This window comes from Triticum aestivum, chromosome 4B, assembly GCF_018294505.1.
Source record: "Triticum aestivum cultivar Chinese Spring chromosome 4B, IWGSC CS RefSeq v2.1, whole genome shotgun sequence".
NCBI classification, from domain to species: domain Eukaryota; kingdom Viridiplantae; phylum Streptophyta; class Magnoliopsida; order Poales; family Poaceae; genus Triticum; species Triticum aestivum.
In genome coordinates, this window is record NC_057804.1 from 31,305,709 (window position 1) to 31,320,504 (window position 14,796).

At 47.2% G+C, this 14,796-nt stretch overlaps 2 protein-coding genes across 2 annotated transcripts; one reads left to right on the forward strand and one right to left on the reverse strand.

Moving 5' to 3' along the window:
• Positions 1-1,388: 1,388 nt before the first annotated feature.
• LOC123090808 (L-type lectin-domain containing receptor kinase IX.1) lies at positions 1,389-3,892 on the forward strand. Its single transcript, XM_044512149.1, has one exon. The coding sequence runs from the start codon at positions 1,552-1,554 to the stop codon at positions 3,760-3,762; it is 2,211 nt and encodes a 736-aa protein (XP_044368084.1). The 5' UTR covers positions 1,389-1,551; the 3' UTR covers positions 3,763-3,892.
• A 3,988-nt stretch (positions 3,893-7,880) lies between these two features.
• On the reverse strand, positions 7,881-9,615 carry LOC123090810 (zinc finger protein 593). Its single transcript, XM_044512150.1, has 3 exons — positions 9,309-9,615; positions 8,837-8,899; positions 7,881-8,160 (listed from the first exon to the last, which is right to left on the reverse strand). The coding sequence occupies exons 1-3, from the start codon at positions 9,515-9,517 to the stop codon at positions 8,058-8,060; spliced, it is 375 nt and encodes a 124-aa protein (XP_044368085.1). The 5' UTR covers positions 9,518-9,615; the 3' UTR covers positions 7,881-8,057.
• Between the last annotated feature and the right edge of the window lie 5,181 nt (positions 9,616-14,796).

Here is a 14,796-nt window from a genome sequence, read left to right on the forward strand (position 1 = left end):
CTTCCGCTTTGCGATCTTCAAGGGTATGAAGATACACTCCCCCTATCGTTGCTATGCATCTCCTAGATAGATCTTGCGTGATCGTAGGAAAATTTTGAAATTACTACGTTCCCCAACACCGGATCCTCGACCCTGTTCTGGTTCAATCGGTGGATAGGGGACTCCCCCTTGGCCGCGCGATTCCTGGATCTATTCACCATTGCGGTTGACCCTCGGGTCTTTGTCGAGACGGCCCTTATTGGCTTAGGGCGCCTCGCTTTCCGGCGCCCCTTCGGCCCCCTTGAGGTGGCCGCTTGCGACTCCCTCCTCCGGGACATCTTCCTTCTTCCAATGGACATCGAGAGCACCCCTGACTCCATTTCCTGGCGACTGGAGTCCAACGGCCGCTTCTCCAATAGGTCCTTATACTCGGCGATCGCTCCCTCGTCGGCCCTTGAGCCCTTTAGCTTGATTTGGGACATTCGCCTCCCTTTGAAGATCAGGATCTTTTTGTGGCAGTGGATCCGGGGACGCCTCCCCTCTGGGGTAGAGGTCCTCAAGCGCAACGGACCAGGAGACGGGATTTGCCCCCTCTGTGGCACGGTGGAGGATGCTAACCACATCTTCTTCTCCTGCTCCACAGCCCAATTCCTGTGGTCTCGCTTCCGTGAGACGGTTGGTGGACAGTGGTGCAACACCAACTTCCCGGACCTGCTCGCTGAGATCCACGCCACCGCCCCCCTCCACCGCCATATTAGATGGTTGTGCGTTGGGGTCCTTGCCTGAATGCTTTGGACCATCCGCAACAAGCTTGTTATTCAGAAAGTGCCTCTCCGACGTGCGGCTAACGCGATCTTTAAAATGTGTGGTTACCTGCAGCTTTGGCGGCCGCTTAGCCGCCCCCAGGACCGGGACGCCATCAACATCCTCCTCGCCGATATTCGCTCGATGGCCTTCCGCGTGGCACCCCGGCTGCCGCCCCCATCTCCGGAGCCCGATTAGGCCTGCTGTCCGGGCTGTTGTGCGTGTGTTTGTGTTTTGGATTTCAGGGCTTGTTGAGATGTGTCCTCAGCATTAACCATTTTTGCTACTTGGTGTGTTTGTGGAACCTTTGTGTGTGTTTGTGAACTTTGTTGGTTTTATGCTTCAGACGGTTTGCTTTATCTATAAAGTGAAGCGAAATTCTTTTTGGTAAAAATGCATGCATACTTGTTTTACGGGAGGTAGCGGGAGGAGATCTTCCTTAACTTCTGACCATTAGGACGTTAGTCGCGTCTATATAAATAAATAAATAAGAGAAGAAGAACGACCATTAAACCTGTATACCCTGGTGACTTCGTCTTGTGCAACCATTTGGTGCTCGGTCAGAGGCGTGCACATCATGCACCAACTTAGGTCTCTAATTTCTTTCTTGTGCTACATCATGCATTAACTTTGTACTTTCCCGTGGTGACCATTTCAAATATGACCGTGACAACTGACTAGTCCACTAAGATGTTAATTAGAGACCCAATGTAAAGACGAGCAGAGCTACGCGCGTCGCTGGCAGTCTACATATTCCTTGTGTTTCTAATGCTCAGGCTTCCTCCTTCGGTCCTTCCCAAACGCCAACCGATGGGCTCCCGCCGTCGTCCCAGTCTCACCACCGTAGTCTTGGTGCTCCTCTGCCTCTACCATGCGCCGCGCATGGCCCTGTCGCTCTCCTTCAGCCTCAACTTCTCCGACCCCGGCGTCCCCAACCGCGGCGCGTCCATCAACTTCGCCGGCCAAGCGTTCCTCAGTTCGTCCACCCTCGAGCTGACGACCAACACACGCGATGCAAACATCCAGTACAGCACCGGCCGGGCGTCGTACGTGGACAAAGTGCCGCTGTGGAACAGCGCCACCGGCGAGACGGCCAGCTTCACCACCACCTTCTCCTTCCAGATCACCCCGGACAGGGACAACCCGTCCAACACCGGCGACGGGATGGCCTTCTTCCTCGGCCATTTCCCTTCGGTGATCCCGCCCAATAGCAACGGCGGCAGCCTCGGCCTCCTCCCGGCCTTCACCAACGGGACGGGCGACAGCCGGATCGTCGCCGTCGAGTTCGACACTTTCCTCAACCCGCAGAACGCCGACATGACCGGGAACCACGTCGGAATCGACGTCAACTCCGTCAACTCCACGGCGTCCACGGACACTACGACCAGGCCGGGCAGGAACCTAACGTCCTCGCACGTTATGACCGCCACTATCAAGTACCAGAATGAGTCCAAGTTGTTGGCAGTTGATCTCCTAATCGACGACGCCCTGTACCAGGTCAATGCAACCATTGACCTCACAAGGTATCTGCCTGAGGAGGTTGCTATCGGCTTCTCGGCGGCCACTGGCTGGGCCGCCGAGCTGCACCAGATACTTTCATGGTCTTTCAGTTCCACTTTGCAGCTGGAATCCAACAAGGAAGCACCTCCGCCGGCTCAACTTGTTCTTCCAACCAGCAACAACAATCACAAAAAGTTACTGCTGTCCATACTAGTTCCGCTGCTATTTCTGCTGGTATGTGTGGCCATGGTAACGACGATATGGCGGCGACACGAGAAAAGAAGATCAACAAGAGCAAATGGGGACAGCAGCAGTGATAGCGACGACGACGAAGAACATTGCGTCGACAGAGCTGACCTCGAGAGAGGTGTGGCCGCCGGTGGCCCCAAACGGTACACGTACCACGAGCTCGTCGCTGCAACAAGCAACTTCTCGGAGGAGGAGAAGCTCGGGCGAGGCGGCTTCGGCAGCGTGTACCGAGGCCACCTCACGCTCGCCGGCGACCAAGAGCGTCGTGCGGTGGCGGTAAAGGTGTTGTCGGCAGAGTCGTCGGCGCAGGGGAGGAAGGAGTTCGAGGCAGAGGTGAGGATCATCAGCAGGCTGAAGCATCGCAACCTCGTGCAGCTGCTGGGATGGTGCGACAGCCGCAAGGGGCTGCTGCTTGTCTACGAACTCGTTGCGGAGGGCAGCCTAGACAGGCACCTCTACAGCAACGACGGAAGCTATCTGACATGGCCGCAGAGGTACAAGATCATCCTCGGCTTGGGATCCGCGTTGCGCTACCTCCACGGAGAGTGGGAGCAGAGCGTCCTGCACGGCGACATCAAGCCGAGCAACATCATGCTCGACTCCTCGCACTGCACCAAGCTGGGGGACTTCGGCCTGGCCCGGCTCGTGGACCACGGCACGGGATTGCTGCAGACCACCAAGGCCGTGCTCGGCACCGCCGGGTACATCGACCCAGAGTTCGTCAACACGCGCCGGCCCAGCACCGAGTCCGACGTATATAGCTTCGGCGTCGTCCTCTTGGAGGTCGTCTCCGGCCGGCGGCCCGTGGTTGAAACCGCGGAGAAATCCTTCACGCTGCTCAGATGGGTGTGGAGCTTGTACGGCAGGGACGCTATCCTTGACGCGGTGGATGAGCGGCTGAGGGGCGACGAGGCCCACGACTGGTGGATGGAACGGGTGCTCGTCGTCGGGCTTTGGTGCGCGCACCCGGACCGGAGCGAGCGACCGTCTGTCACGCAGGCCATGAGTATCCTGCAATCCGAGGAGGCGAGGCTGCCGGCGCTCCCCCTGCATATGTACAGGACCGTGCCGGATCTTGAGTCATCCGGACGGTACGGGGCAGGGGCTTTCTCCACCGACGGCACCGATTGCGTTGGCTCATCTTCGGTCAGCACCGGCGACGCCGCTCGTTCTTCCGACTCGTCCTCGACCGCGTTGCTACGACGTTCAAAGGATCTACCTAATAATTGATTAATTTTCCTGTTGCATTCCCAATGTAATAATAGCAGCAACACAAGCATAGTCAGTCCCTATAATAATAGGAGAGTGAAGTATTATCTCTACTCCTAATGAAGCAGTTGGTAGTCTCGCTTTCAGGGTTTTTTTCGTCCCACCTATCATGGTTTTTTTTGGTACCTCCTCCCATTTTCGCTGGTTTTTTTCGTAGATTTTTTTTCGTTCCCTCCCCCCACTTCATCGGTTTATTTTCGCTTCACCCTCTCACACACCGAAAAAAATTGAACGGATCAGAACTTTCCATACTGACACAAATTATTTAGTAATGTCTTTATGTAAAAGAATAGATCACAATCAATCTCTAAAGATCAAATCTAAATTAATTAATCTTCATAACGTTTGTTTCCTTCCGAATCAGGTCCATAACTTTCCTTCCTTGTTTGGGAGAAACTGTTTGGTAGCAGAGATTATGAAGCTTCCTATGAGCGTAGTAATAGGAAGTATTCTTTTTCTTGATGATTCGTTTCCATGCATGATGATAGTAAATTAGGCCAACATTCACCACTATTTATCAACGTCATCAATCGTGTTCATTCCTACCAGTTTTAAGGAAATCCACTCGCTACGTCTTTTTTAAGGGGATTCGCTCGCTACATCGTTGTGGCACGTTATTTTCACAAGCAATTCCCCTAAAAAAACACAGCGCCCTACCTTGACTTCCCTACCTGGACACCGACGCCGCCGCCCACCGATCTCGCCGCCTCCCGGCGATCCCCTCCTCCCTCCCGCAGCTCGAACGACCCACTATTTTGGCCACGAGTACCGCCTGCCTCTTCACCCATGCGTCGCCCCTCCTCTTCACCATAGCCACGAGCACCATCCGAGGCGGAGCCGCGGCGCCTCCACAGATGCGGCGGAGACACCATTTCCAGTGGAGACGGCGGTGTAAATCTTCTCCCACTCTGCTCCTTCCCCTGGTTACCGGCCTGCTCCACCTCCCCTCTGCTTCGTGTGGATCTGCTCATGTGCAGCAGTAAACTTTATTTAGGTAGAACTATTCTTCTAGGCCTTTTTTTGTTACTTATAAATTAACTTTTTGAGCCAATGCTTACGTCATGAAGTATTACCTAGAGTTCCTTAATCAATCTGCTTGTCCATCGTTTTATTTGGTTCAATTACTATCAGCAAGAACGCATTGTGAAACCGTTAGCTTATGAATGTGTGCTCTTCCTGCATGAAGTATGGGAGGTTTTTTTTCGTCCCACCTCCCATGATTTTTTTGGTACCTCCTCCCACCTTCGCTGGGTTTTTCGTAGATTTTTTTTGTCCCCTCCCCCCACTTCATCGGTTTATTTTCGCGTCACCCTCTCACACAACGAAAGAAACCTGAACAGATCAGAACTTTCCTTACTGGCGCAAGATATTTAGTAATGTAGAATCAATCACGAACAATCTCTAAAGGTCAAATCTAAATTAATTAACCTTACCTTAAATCGCTCAATCACATTAATTAAAAACAAATAATTGATTTTCAGAAAAAATTGCTCAATCACATTAACCTTACCTTAACTCATGGATGGTAATCAATCTCCAAACAAAGGAAACAATACATCAAGGGAGCGATAAATAAACCCTCTTTCTTATGACATGTATATGATCTTCCCTTCCCTCTCCGTTGTCGAGCGTTCTTGATTCTCGAGGCCCATGCTTAGGCTACGTCACTGGATCGTGACGGTGCCGGAGGACGAGAACGGCGAGGCTGGGTGCCGCGGCACCGCGTTGGCCGCGGCCGGTGAAGGGGGCGAAGAAGGGCGGCTTCCCTGGCCCTGGGAGTTGGTGCGGTGGAAGCGGCACTTGAAGGACCCAGCGTGGGTGGCCGGCGCGCAGACACACTTGGAAGCGGGCCACATCCTCCGCGTATTCTTGGAGCTGTGGCTAGCCGATTTACATGAAATTAATTTCCTTAGTTGTGGTGGCAAATATAATACACATAATCCATATTGTTATGCACTAGCGTGTGTGTAAAATAGATTGATTATGGTCCCGTACCCAATAATATGGATGTGTGTGTGTGTGTGTGTGTGTGTTAGAGAGAGGGGGAGAGAGAGAGTGAGGAAAAGGGAGGCAGAGAGTGTGTGTGTGAAAATTTGATGATAAAAAAGGTCGTCAATGTCACTTGATATGTATGAGAATATTAGTATTGAACTCTTAAAATTAATATGGCCCCATTGCAACGCACGGGCATTCTTCTAGTACCTATATATAGGAGAGTGAATGTAATAATCGCGTTGCTACGACGTTCAAAGGATCGAGCTAATTGATTAATTTTCCTGTTGCATTCCGATCGTTGATTGTTTCTGCAGCAGTGCTATACACACGACACGAGCCAGACGATTCATGTACGATACTCAAATCTAGCCGGACATGCACAGGATTCAGAAAGGCACTGACCGCTGGATTAGCACGTCGTGCAAAGATCGTGCAGCATTATCGTGTGGGTAGCAGTTTCGTTGTTTCTGAGATAGCCACGCCGAGCGGTCGTCGGGCGTGCATCCACCGCTACAACTATTCTGAAGGATTGGCTGTTTTTTTAGGGTGGATTGGCTGCTACTACATTGGTATCGAGCAGAGCGAATTTTAATATATTTTTTTGAGGGGCTTGGTCGGATTGATTTGGTTCGTGATTTCGCTCGATTAATTTCTATGGTCGACCTTTTTTTAACCCACACCTCATATATTGATCAAACTAAATGTTACAAACATTCGTTATAGAATTCACCACACATGACGGTACATCATTAATAAGCCATCGGCTCTATTATCAAAGCTAAATTTTGCTAATAAATGGGCCACCACATTGGCTGACCACGTAATCTTTGGAACTTTGAGCCGAGTAATAAGCTTACAGATACTTCAGGCTTTTTTCTTCTGATCGTGCAAAGCTGATCTATCAATAACTTCCTCTAATAATCGCAGCAACACAAGTAGTCAGTCTCTATAATAATAGAAAAGTGAAGTATTATACCTATATATAAAGGCCGACAATGCAAGCTCGGAGTTCCGCCTCCTCCACGCTTTTACAACTTGCAATGTAGTCCCACGAGGGGACTGATGAGGATATAAACTTAGGGTAGGGTCATAGGCACCAACATACCCTACCCAAGGTCACTACCCTACCAGCAAAGAAGACCAAGAGACAACAGGGAGTACCCAACGAAGACGTCGAGTGCAATCCACTCGACCAATCATATCACTCGGGTGTCCCACCTGTTCGAAGACCACTCGACCATACAAGAAACCACTCGACCTTGTGCATTGGTAGGTGCTCATAGAAGTACTAAAAAAAAATAAACCGAATTTTCCTAAAGCACCCATGCCTATTTCTAAAGAAAAGAGCTCTACCCTCTACAAATAAGCACCGGTGCTTAAAAAAACATTGGGTTATTTCTCTAAGCATCTCCCCTAGGTGTCTTGCATTGTACTCCCCTTGGAGTACAAGCCATAAGTACGCTTGTATAGCACCTAGCTAGTACTCCCTCTGTAAAGAAATATAAGAGCATATAGAGGGAGTACAAGCTACCAAATATTATGCAGAACAAGTGTGTATAGCAGCAGTATATATAGATATAGATATAAATAGATATACAGATTTCTGATAGGAAATTAAATGTTTTAAGACTATAAATAATCTTCACAGTTGTTATTTATCTGCTATACACATTCGTTCTGCATAATATTTGTTATAAACATAATAAGTTAATTAAAAGCAGATACCTAGATAGTTGAGACATCTATTATCTAAGTGAAATTGTTTGTAGTAGTAACAAGTTCCAGAATGAGTGTCCTTGTCTAAGGATGCAGGATGCAGGGTCATGGAGATCCAAAACGAGCATAAATAACATGTGACAATACAGTTGTAATGGCAATGACCTACACGCATATATCGATAACCCAAGAAATATCAACAGAAAAGGACCTACTATAATTTGTACTTGTCTGATGACAGCAAGTAGAAATTAACGCAATCGACGAAGGGCCTGCAGATAGCTTGTTTTCAAGCTGATGAGAATACCAATATGGAGTTCTAATTCATAGTGCATAATCTGCTGCTAAATCATTGACATTTTGTCCCAGACGCAGATAAGTCACTCGTTCTCAATTTAGATAAAAGTTGGCAACCATGAGGCAGATACAGCAATGTAAAATCCTAACCTCTTCGACCAAAGAGACTATTTGCAAGTTACAAATCAAGCAAAGTTGGTACAGATGTATAGCAGCAGCAATAAAACATCAAACAACGATCATGAAGTTCAGGAAGACATGAGCTTCAAGCCATTGTCCGGCATTCCCATTCCACCAGCGAGATCGGCATCTATTTGCGTGTGTGGGGCTGGCCCAGACAACTGCTTGACCCTACATGAATCAAAAGGTAGTGATTAGATAGGATACTAACACAATGCCCACTTACACACATCAAGATCCTTCTACAGCTTCATATGTTTCTGTCAAGGTCAAGTTATTCGTGGAGAACCGGAGACATGTTTGAGCTATGCTTATGTCCACAAATTAAATCCAGCAGAATTAAAAATCTTTCATCAGGCTAAAATTCTTAATAAACACTAGCCAATGTTCTTACTTCTCAGCAACTGCATTACATTAACGCAATAAAATTCACTCTTGAACATCTAAAACTCACACGCGATTCAATTAAACAGTTACTTCATCAACACTGTGCGAGAGAATTTAGAGCAGAGTCTCCTCTGTTCAGCTATAGCATCATGCAACATAGTGCATGCATTAGGTTTCTCTTGTTGATGGGCAATCACCAACACAGTGAGAGAGGAAAGGAACGTCATATGCAAGTGTGCTGCACAGGAGGCATGGCTGTGGGATGTGCTAGGCTTAGTCACGCTGGGCCAACATATTGCTACTTGATCACTGGCATATTAAAATTATCTCTCCAAATCTGATTCTCGGATTGGTATTTGATGCGGGCATCGACGCAGGTGCCCCAGCTCAGGAGGCTCTGGTGCATCATATAACTCTGAACAGAAGCTTTAATAAGTTGACTCAGAACAAGGGGAATTACCTTTTCTTGTGGCGCTTTGAGCGGTAGTGATCCTCCTTTACGGTCTCATCCGCGAAGTACCGACTGCAGCCACCAACAGAACAAGTACTAAATAAATAATCAGAAGGAAATAGAGTTGCATTGCTGTATGAGAAACTGAGAAATGAAGTTCCTCACATGCAGAGAACAAATCATAGTGTGATACAATGATTCACAAGTACAGTTGCCCACCTACCAATCTTGATTCAATCAAGGCACTGTCAAAACAAACCATAGATCCACAAGTATTCAGACACAGATACTATTACATCTTCCCATAGCATATGTGCAGCAACATATATACTACTTCACAGTATATGCAACTAATCACATCCTAATTGACCCCAAAACGCCGTACTATCTTTGTAACGGCATGTAAACAGGACCATCACATTTGTGCTTGAAACTGATGGAGGAAATCGAAGCAGACTAGTGGTAGAGTTGGGAGGCATACTCGCAGTGGAGGCAGTAGAACTGGCCCATGCCGGGGAGGTCCTCGTCGACGGGTAGCGCCTTGCCCTCGGAATCCTTGCCCTGGTCGGCCAGCTTGACGAGCTCGTCGTAGACGGCGTCGTCGGCTTTGACGAGGAACTTGCCGCGGCGCACCTGCTTGCAGTTGAGACGGCGCTTCTTCACCTTGCGGTGTGGGCACTTGCCTCCCATCTGAGCTTGCTCGCGGTGGTCGGCGGCGGCGGCTAGGGTTTCGGCTCCGAGGGGAAACGAACCCTGGAGAGGGGAAGTATGGAGAGAGGAGGAGGACGGGAAGGGACAGAGGGTTTGGTATAGGCTTGACTGGGCCGAGCGTGAATCCCGGTTATCGTCATTGTCTGCACAAATGAGAAGCCCAATTCCCCAAAGGGCGCAGTTGCTTTTTATGAAAGCCCAATTCTTTCGGCCGATTCTCCCGGAATCTTCGGTCCTCCCTCCAGTTTCTTCCAGAATCTTATCTTGAACCCATATTTTTGAAAATCATAACTAATTAAGATTGCAAAAAATAATATGAATTCAACATTTTAAGAGAAGGATTGATTCTCAAAATTGGGAGAATGCAGCAAATGTCGACCTATTGCACATGTTCGATGATACCTGGGCCGGCCCAGTTAGCATCTTTCTACGTGGGATCAATTTTCCAGTTTGGGGAACCTTCTGGATGGTTCCTGGCCTGATTTGCGAACCTTCCAGAAGTTTCTTGAACCGGTTTTTCTAGTTTCTTTTTTGTTTTCCTTCTTCTTTTCGTTTTTCTTTTTTTCCTTTTCTTTTTTTTTGTTTTTTATGCTCTTTTTTTTGGTTTTTCAATTTATTTTTTCTTTTGTTCTCATTTTTGTCAAAAAAACTCAAGATATTCAAAAAAACTTGCGTTTCCAAAAAAGTACAGTTTTCGAAAAATATACTCAAAATTATAAAATTGTTCGCATTTTACAAAAAATGTTTAAAAGTTTCGGAAATAAGAAAATGTTTAAGATTTGTTTGCCTTTCAAACAAATTCTAGGATTTTTAAAACATTGTTCTGATAATTCTAAACTGGTTTGTGTTTTTAAAATATTCGTGTTTTACACCAAAAGAAATCAAGGGTTTCAAAAAAAATCAGATTCCAAATTTTTGTTCATGTAATCAATGTCCGTGCTTCAAATTTGTTTGGTATTTCGAAATTATTCTTTGTTTCGAAATCTCAAAATTCAAAAAAAAATTGTGCTTTAAAGAATTGTCCTAAATGTTTGGCAAATTTAAAAACTTTTCGATTTCCTAAAAGTTGTATTTGTGAAAAATTGTTCGTATGTTCAAAATATTATTCGGGATTTTGTCGAACTGTGTTAAGTCTGATACTGTCATCAGTTTCTTTTAGTGTTCCGTTGTGTTTTGGTTTACAAATCTCTTCGATCCTGGTGGCTAGCAGCGAGCTAGCGCAATTAGGCAGCCACGTGTTCGATTCCCAACCAACGCGCACTATCCTTTTTGCGATTTTTTCCCCATCATATCGATGTGCACTGAATGGGCCGGCTTGCGAGGGGCCGTGTATTTGCCGCAGAACGCGGCAAATAGGAGCTCCCGCTTTTTTTAACCGTCTGATCGGCCCCAATTCTATTCTCCCTGTCACACGCGGGGGAGAAACGCAAGAACTGTACCGCTATATGGGCCAGCCCATTTCTGGTTTTCCGTCCCACCAGTTGAACCTTTATAGAACCATTTTTTATTTCTTATTTTTTGGTTTCCTTTTTCTTCTTATATTATTCATTTCGTTTTTCATTTTTATTTCATTTGAAATTTCCTGAATAATTTTTAAAAATTAAAAATATATTTTGAAATTTTGGAATATTTTTTTAATCCGTGAATACTTATAAAATTTAGGAACAACTTTTGATATTCAGGATCTTTTTTAAAATTCGGAACATATTTTAAAATCTGATTAATATTGGTCAAATTCATGAACATTTTTAAATCTGGGAGGTATTTATAAAATTTGGACCATTTTTCGAAATTCCAAATAATTTTTTCAAATGTTTGAACATTTGTTTTAGATTTTGGTGACATTTTTTAAACTAAAAAATCATTAAAAAAAAAGGGGCACCCCACCCTACACATGTGCTGATAGAGTAGAATCCGGCTTTATGCAATGCCAAGAGTTAGCCTTTTCCCGGTTTCATTATTTTTTTTGTCCCTTTGCCTTTTGCCTTTTGCTTTGAATTTGGTTTAATGCCGACTAGCCTTAGCTCTGGCTCTCATCAGCTGGACAACATGGTTGTGGTTGCATCACGTTTGATAGAATTCGGTAGGAATTCCATCTAACCCATGAGTCCAGCTATTCAATAATATGTCTCTGACGTATCTATAATTTATAAAGTATTCATGCTATATTTACATCATTTATTGTAAGACGATAGGTTTGGAGGAACCGGCTCAACCCTATAGGGTTGGCCTATCACATATATATAATGAAGGGGTATAACGTTACATCATACGTACACATATACAGAAGCTATACAGTCTAACACCCTCCCTCAATCTTAGCCACTTCCTAAAGAATCTAGAAGGGTAAGATTGCGCCGACAATTCTCAAACTGTGGGAGAGGTAATGGCTTGGTGAAGATGTCTGCAAGTTGATCCTTGGAAGAGATGAACTTGATCTGTAGTTACTTCTGAGATACCCGTTCCCGTACAAAATGATAGTCCACTTCGATGTGTTTCGTTCGGGCATGGAATACCGGATTAGCAGATAGATATGTAGCACCGATATTATCACACCAAAGAATAGGAGACTGTGATTGAGATATACCCAACTCCTGGAGCAAAGACTGTACCCAGATAATTTCTGCAGTTGCATTAACCACAACCTTATACTCAACTTCAGTACTGCTACATGAGACAATAGCTTGTTTCCGAGCACTCCAGGCGATCAAGGTAGAACCAAAGAACACAGCATAGCCCCCCGTGGATCGCCTGTCATCCAGACTGCCAGCCCAATCCGCATCAGAATATGCTGAAATGACCCCAGAGGGGTTCGGTCGAATGTGCAAACCATAGGACAACATGAAGCGAATGTAGCGCAAAATGCGCTTAACCGCGGACCAATGAGTGTCACGAGGTGCCTGGAGATACTGACATACTCTGTTGACGGCAAAGGAAATATCTGGACGAGTGATCGTCAAATACTGCAACCTACCAACAATACTCCTATACTGTGTCGCGTCAGCAGAGGGAAGGAGCGTGCCATCTACAACAGTGATCCTGTCAGTAGCAGACATAGGTGTAGTAGTTGGTTTGCACTTAAGCATTCTAGCCCGCTGTAACAAGTTCAAAGAGTACTTCTTCCGCGTCATAACAAGACCATCAGAGAGAGAAGCAACTTCCACAGCAAGGAAATAGTGAAGCTTCCCAAGATCTTTGACCGCAAAGTCAACACCAAGAGACCTAACAAGAGCAGCAGCAGCCGACTGAGAAGAACTGGCAAGTATAATATCATCCACATAGACCAGCAGATACATGGTAACTTCGGGCCTTTGTAGAAGAAATAACGAAGAGTCAGCAGCCGATGATGCAAAACCATGAGCACGAAGGGTTGTCGCAAGCGAGCATTCCAAGCACGGGGAGCCTGCTTCAGACCATAGAGTGCTTTAGTGAGACGACACAGATAATCAGGACGATCAGGATCAGAGAACCCTGGGGGCTGCCGCATATAGACCTCCTCCTCCAGAACACCATGGAGAAAGGCATTCTGCACATCAAGCTGACGAAGAGACCAACCCCGAGTAACTGCAAGAGAGAGAGAGAGAAGAAGCCTGATAGTAGTAGGTTTAACCACTGGACTAAAGGTGTTAATCAAGACCATAACGCTGCCGAAAACCTCGAGCAACCAGCCGCGCCTTGTAGCGCTTAATAGAACCATCAGAATGCTTCTTCACTTTGAAAACCCATTTAGAATCGATGACATTAACGCGGGGTGGTGGCGGAACAAGAGTCTATGTCTTGTTACGAAGAAGAGCATGGTACTCCTGTTCCATGGCCTCTTGCCAATGAGGTATACTAAGAGCAGCTTGGTACGTACGAGGCTCAGAGGTAGGATCCGCACGGGCAGCAGCCAGACATGCAGCCAACCAAGCAACAGTACCATCAGTGCGTTGTTTGGGCTGAAACACACCACTGCGACTCCGCGTGTGTGGTCGTTGAGGAGCCACAGGAGCCACAGGAGCCAGAGAGGGCTCAGGTGATGAAGGCAGTGACGGCGATGGCAACGCCTCGGCCATCGACAGGGATGCCTTAGTGAGCACCGGCGAGAGTGCACCGGGGGCAGGCGAGCTCGGCCCAGGAGAGCACGGCCCAGACGGCGTGGTAGACTGAGAGGGCGACGAGGCCGGCGTGGCAGGCCGAGAGGGTGACGGGGCCGGTGTGGCCAGGCAAAGCGGCGAGGCCGGCTCAGAGGCCGGCTCAGGGGCCAGGGGCGACGAGCCGATCGGCCCAGGCACCGACGAAGGCGGCCCAGAGACCATGGGCACCGGTCCAGGGGCCGGGGGCACCGAAGCACACGGCATGGCAGGAGGTTCGGTCCGTCGTGCATGGGCACGAGGGACAAGGCCATGCAGAGGCACACCGTGATCGTCGTGAACTGTTGGTAAGACCGACGAGGGAGACGATGGTGCCTCCAAAATCTCCAACCGAGCCCCACATCCAGTGCCTGCACCATGGTTAGGCAACAAAATAGGAGAGTATGCAACATCATCAAATTGGTCAGATGCAACGGAGGATGAATGCAAAGATGGTGGTTCAGCAGTGGACACAGGAAGCTTGGCAAAGGAAAAAACATGCTCATCAAACACGACATCCCGAGATATGTAGACACGATTTGTGGGAACATGAAGACATTTGTAACCTTTATGAAGAGAGCTATAGCCAAGAAAAACACACTTCTTGGAACGAAACTCAAGCTTGCGCTTGTTACATGGGCGGAGATGCGGCCAGCAAGCACACCCAAAAACCTTTAAAAAGGTATAATCAGGTTGTCCATTAAGGAGAACTTCAATGGGAGTCTTCATATTCAAAACACGAGTGGGAGTGCGGTTTATGTGAAAACATGCAGTGGTAAGAGCATCACTCCAGAACCAAAACGGAACCGACCAGTTTCAACAATGTGTCGATGCTTACGTTCCACAGAACCATTCTGTTGATGTGTATGTGGACATGCTAAACGGTGAGCGGTCCCAAGCGAGTGAAAGAAGGAGTTGAGGTTGCGATACTCACCCCCCAGTCCGACTGGACATGAACAATTTTGTGCTTGAGAAGGCGTTCAACATGTTTTTGAAACTGAACAACAATGTCAAACACATCATATTTGCGTTTAATAAGATAAAGCCAGGTAAAGCGACTATAAGCATCAACGAAACTGATATAATAATTGTGACCACTGACAGAAGTCTGAGCAGGACCCCATACATCTGAGAAAACAAGTTCTA

Excerpts from the sequence above, each read along its gene's own strand:
- LOC123090808 (XM_044512149.1), top strand. The coding sequence starts at position 1,552 with ATGCTCAGGCTTCCTCCTTCGGTCCTTCCCAAACGCCAACCGATGGGC.
- LOC123090810 (XM_044512150.1), bottom strand. The coding sequence starts at position 9,517 with ATGGGAGGCAAGTGCCCACACCGCAAGGTGAAGAAGCGCCGTCTCAAC. Across the intron at positions 8,900-9,308 it reads TTCTACTGCCTCCACTGCGA|TCGGTACTTCGCGGATGAGA; the intron begins GTATGCCTCCCA and ends TGGTGGCTGCAG. Across the intron at positions 8,161-8,836 it reads TCAAAGCGCCACAAGAAAAG|GGTCAAGCAGTTGTCTGGGC; the intron begins GTAATTCCCCTT and ends TGATTCATGTAG.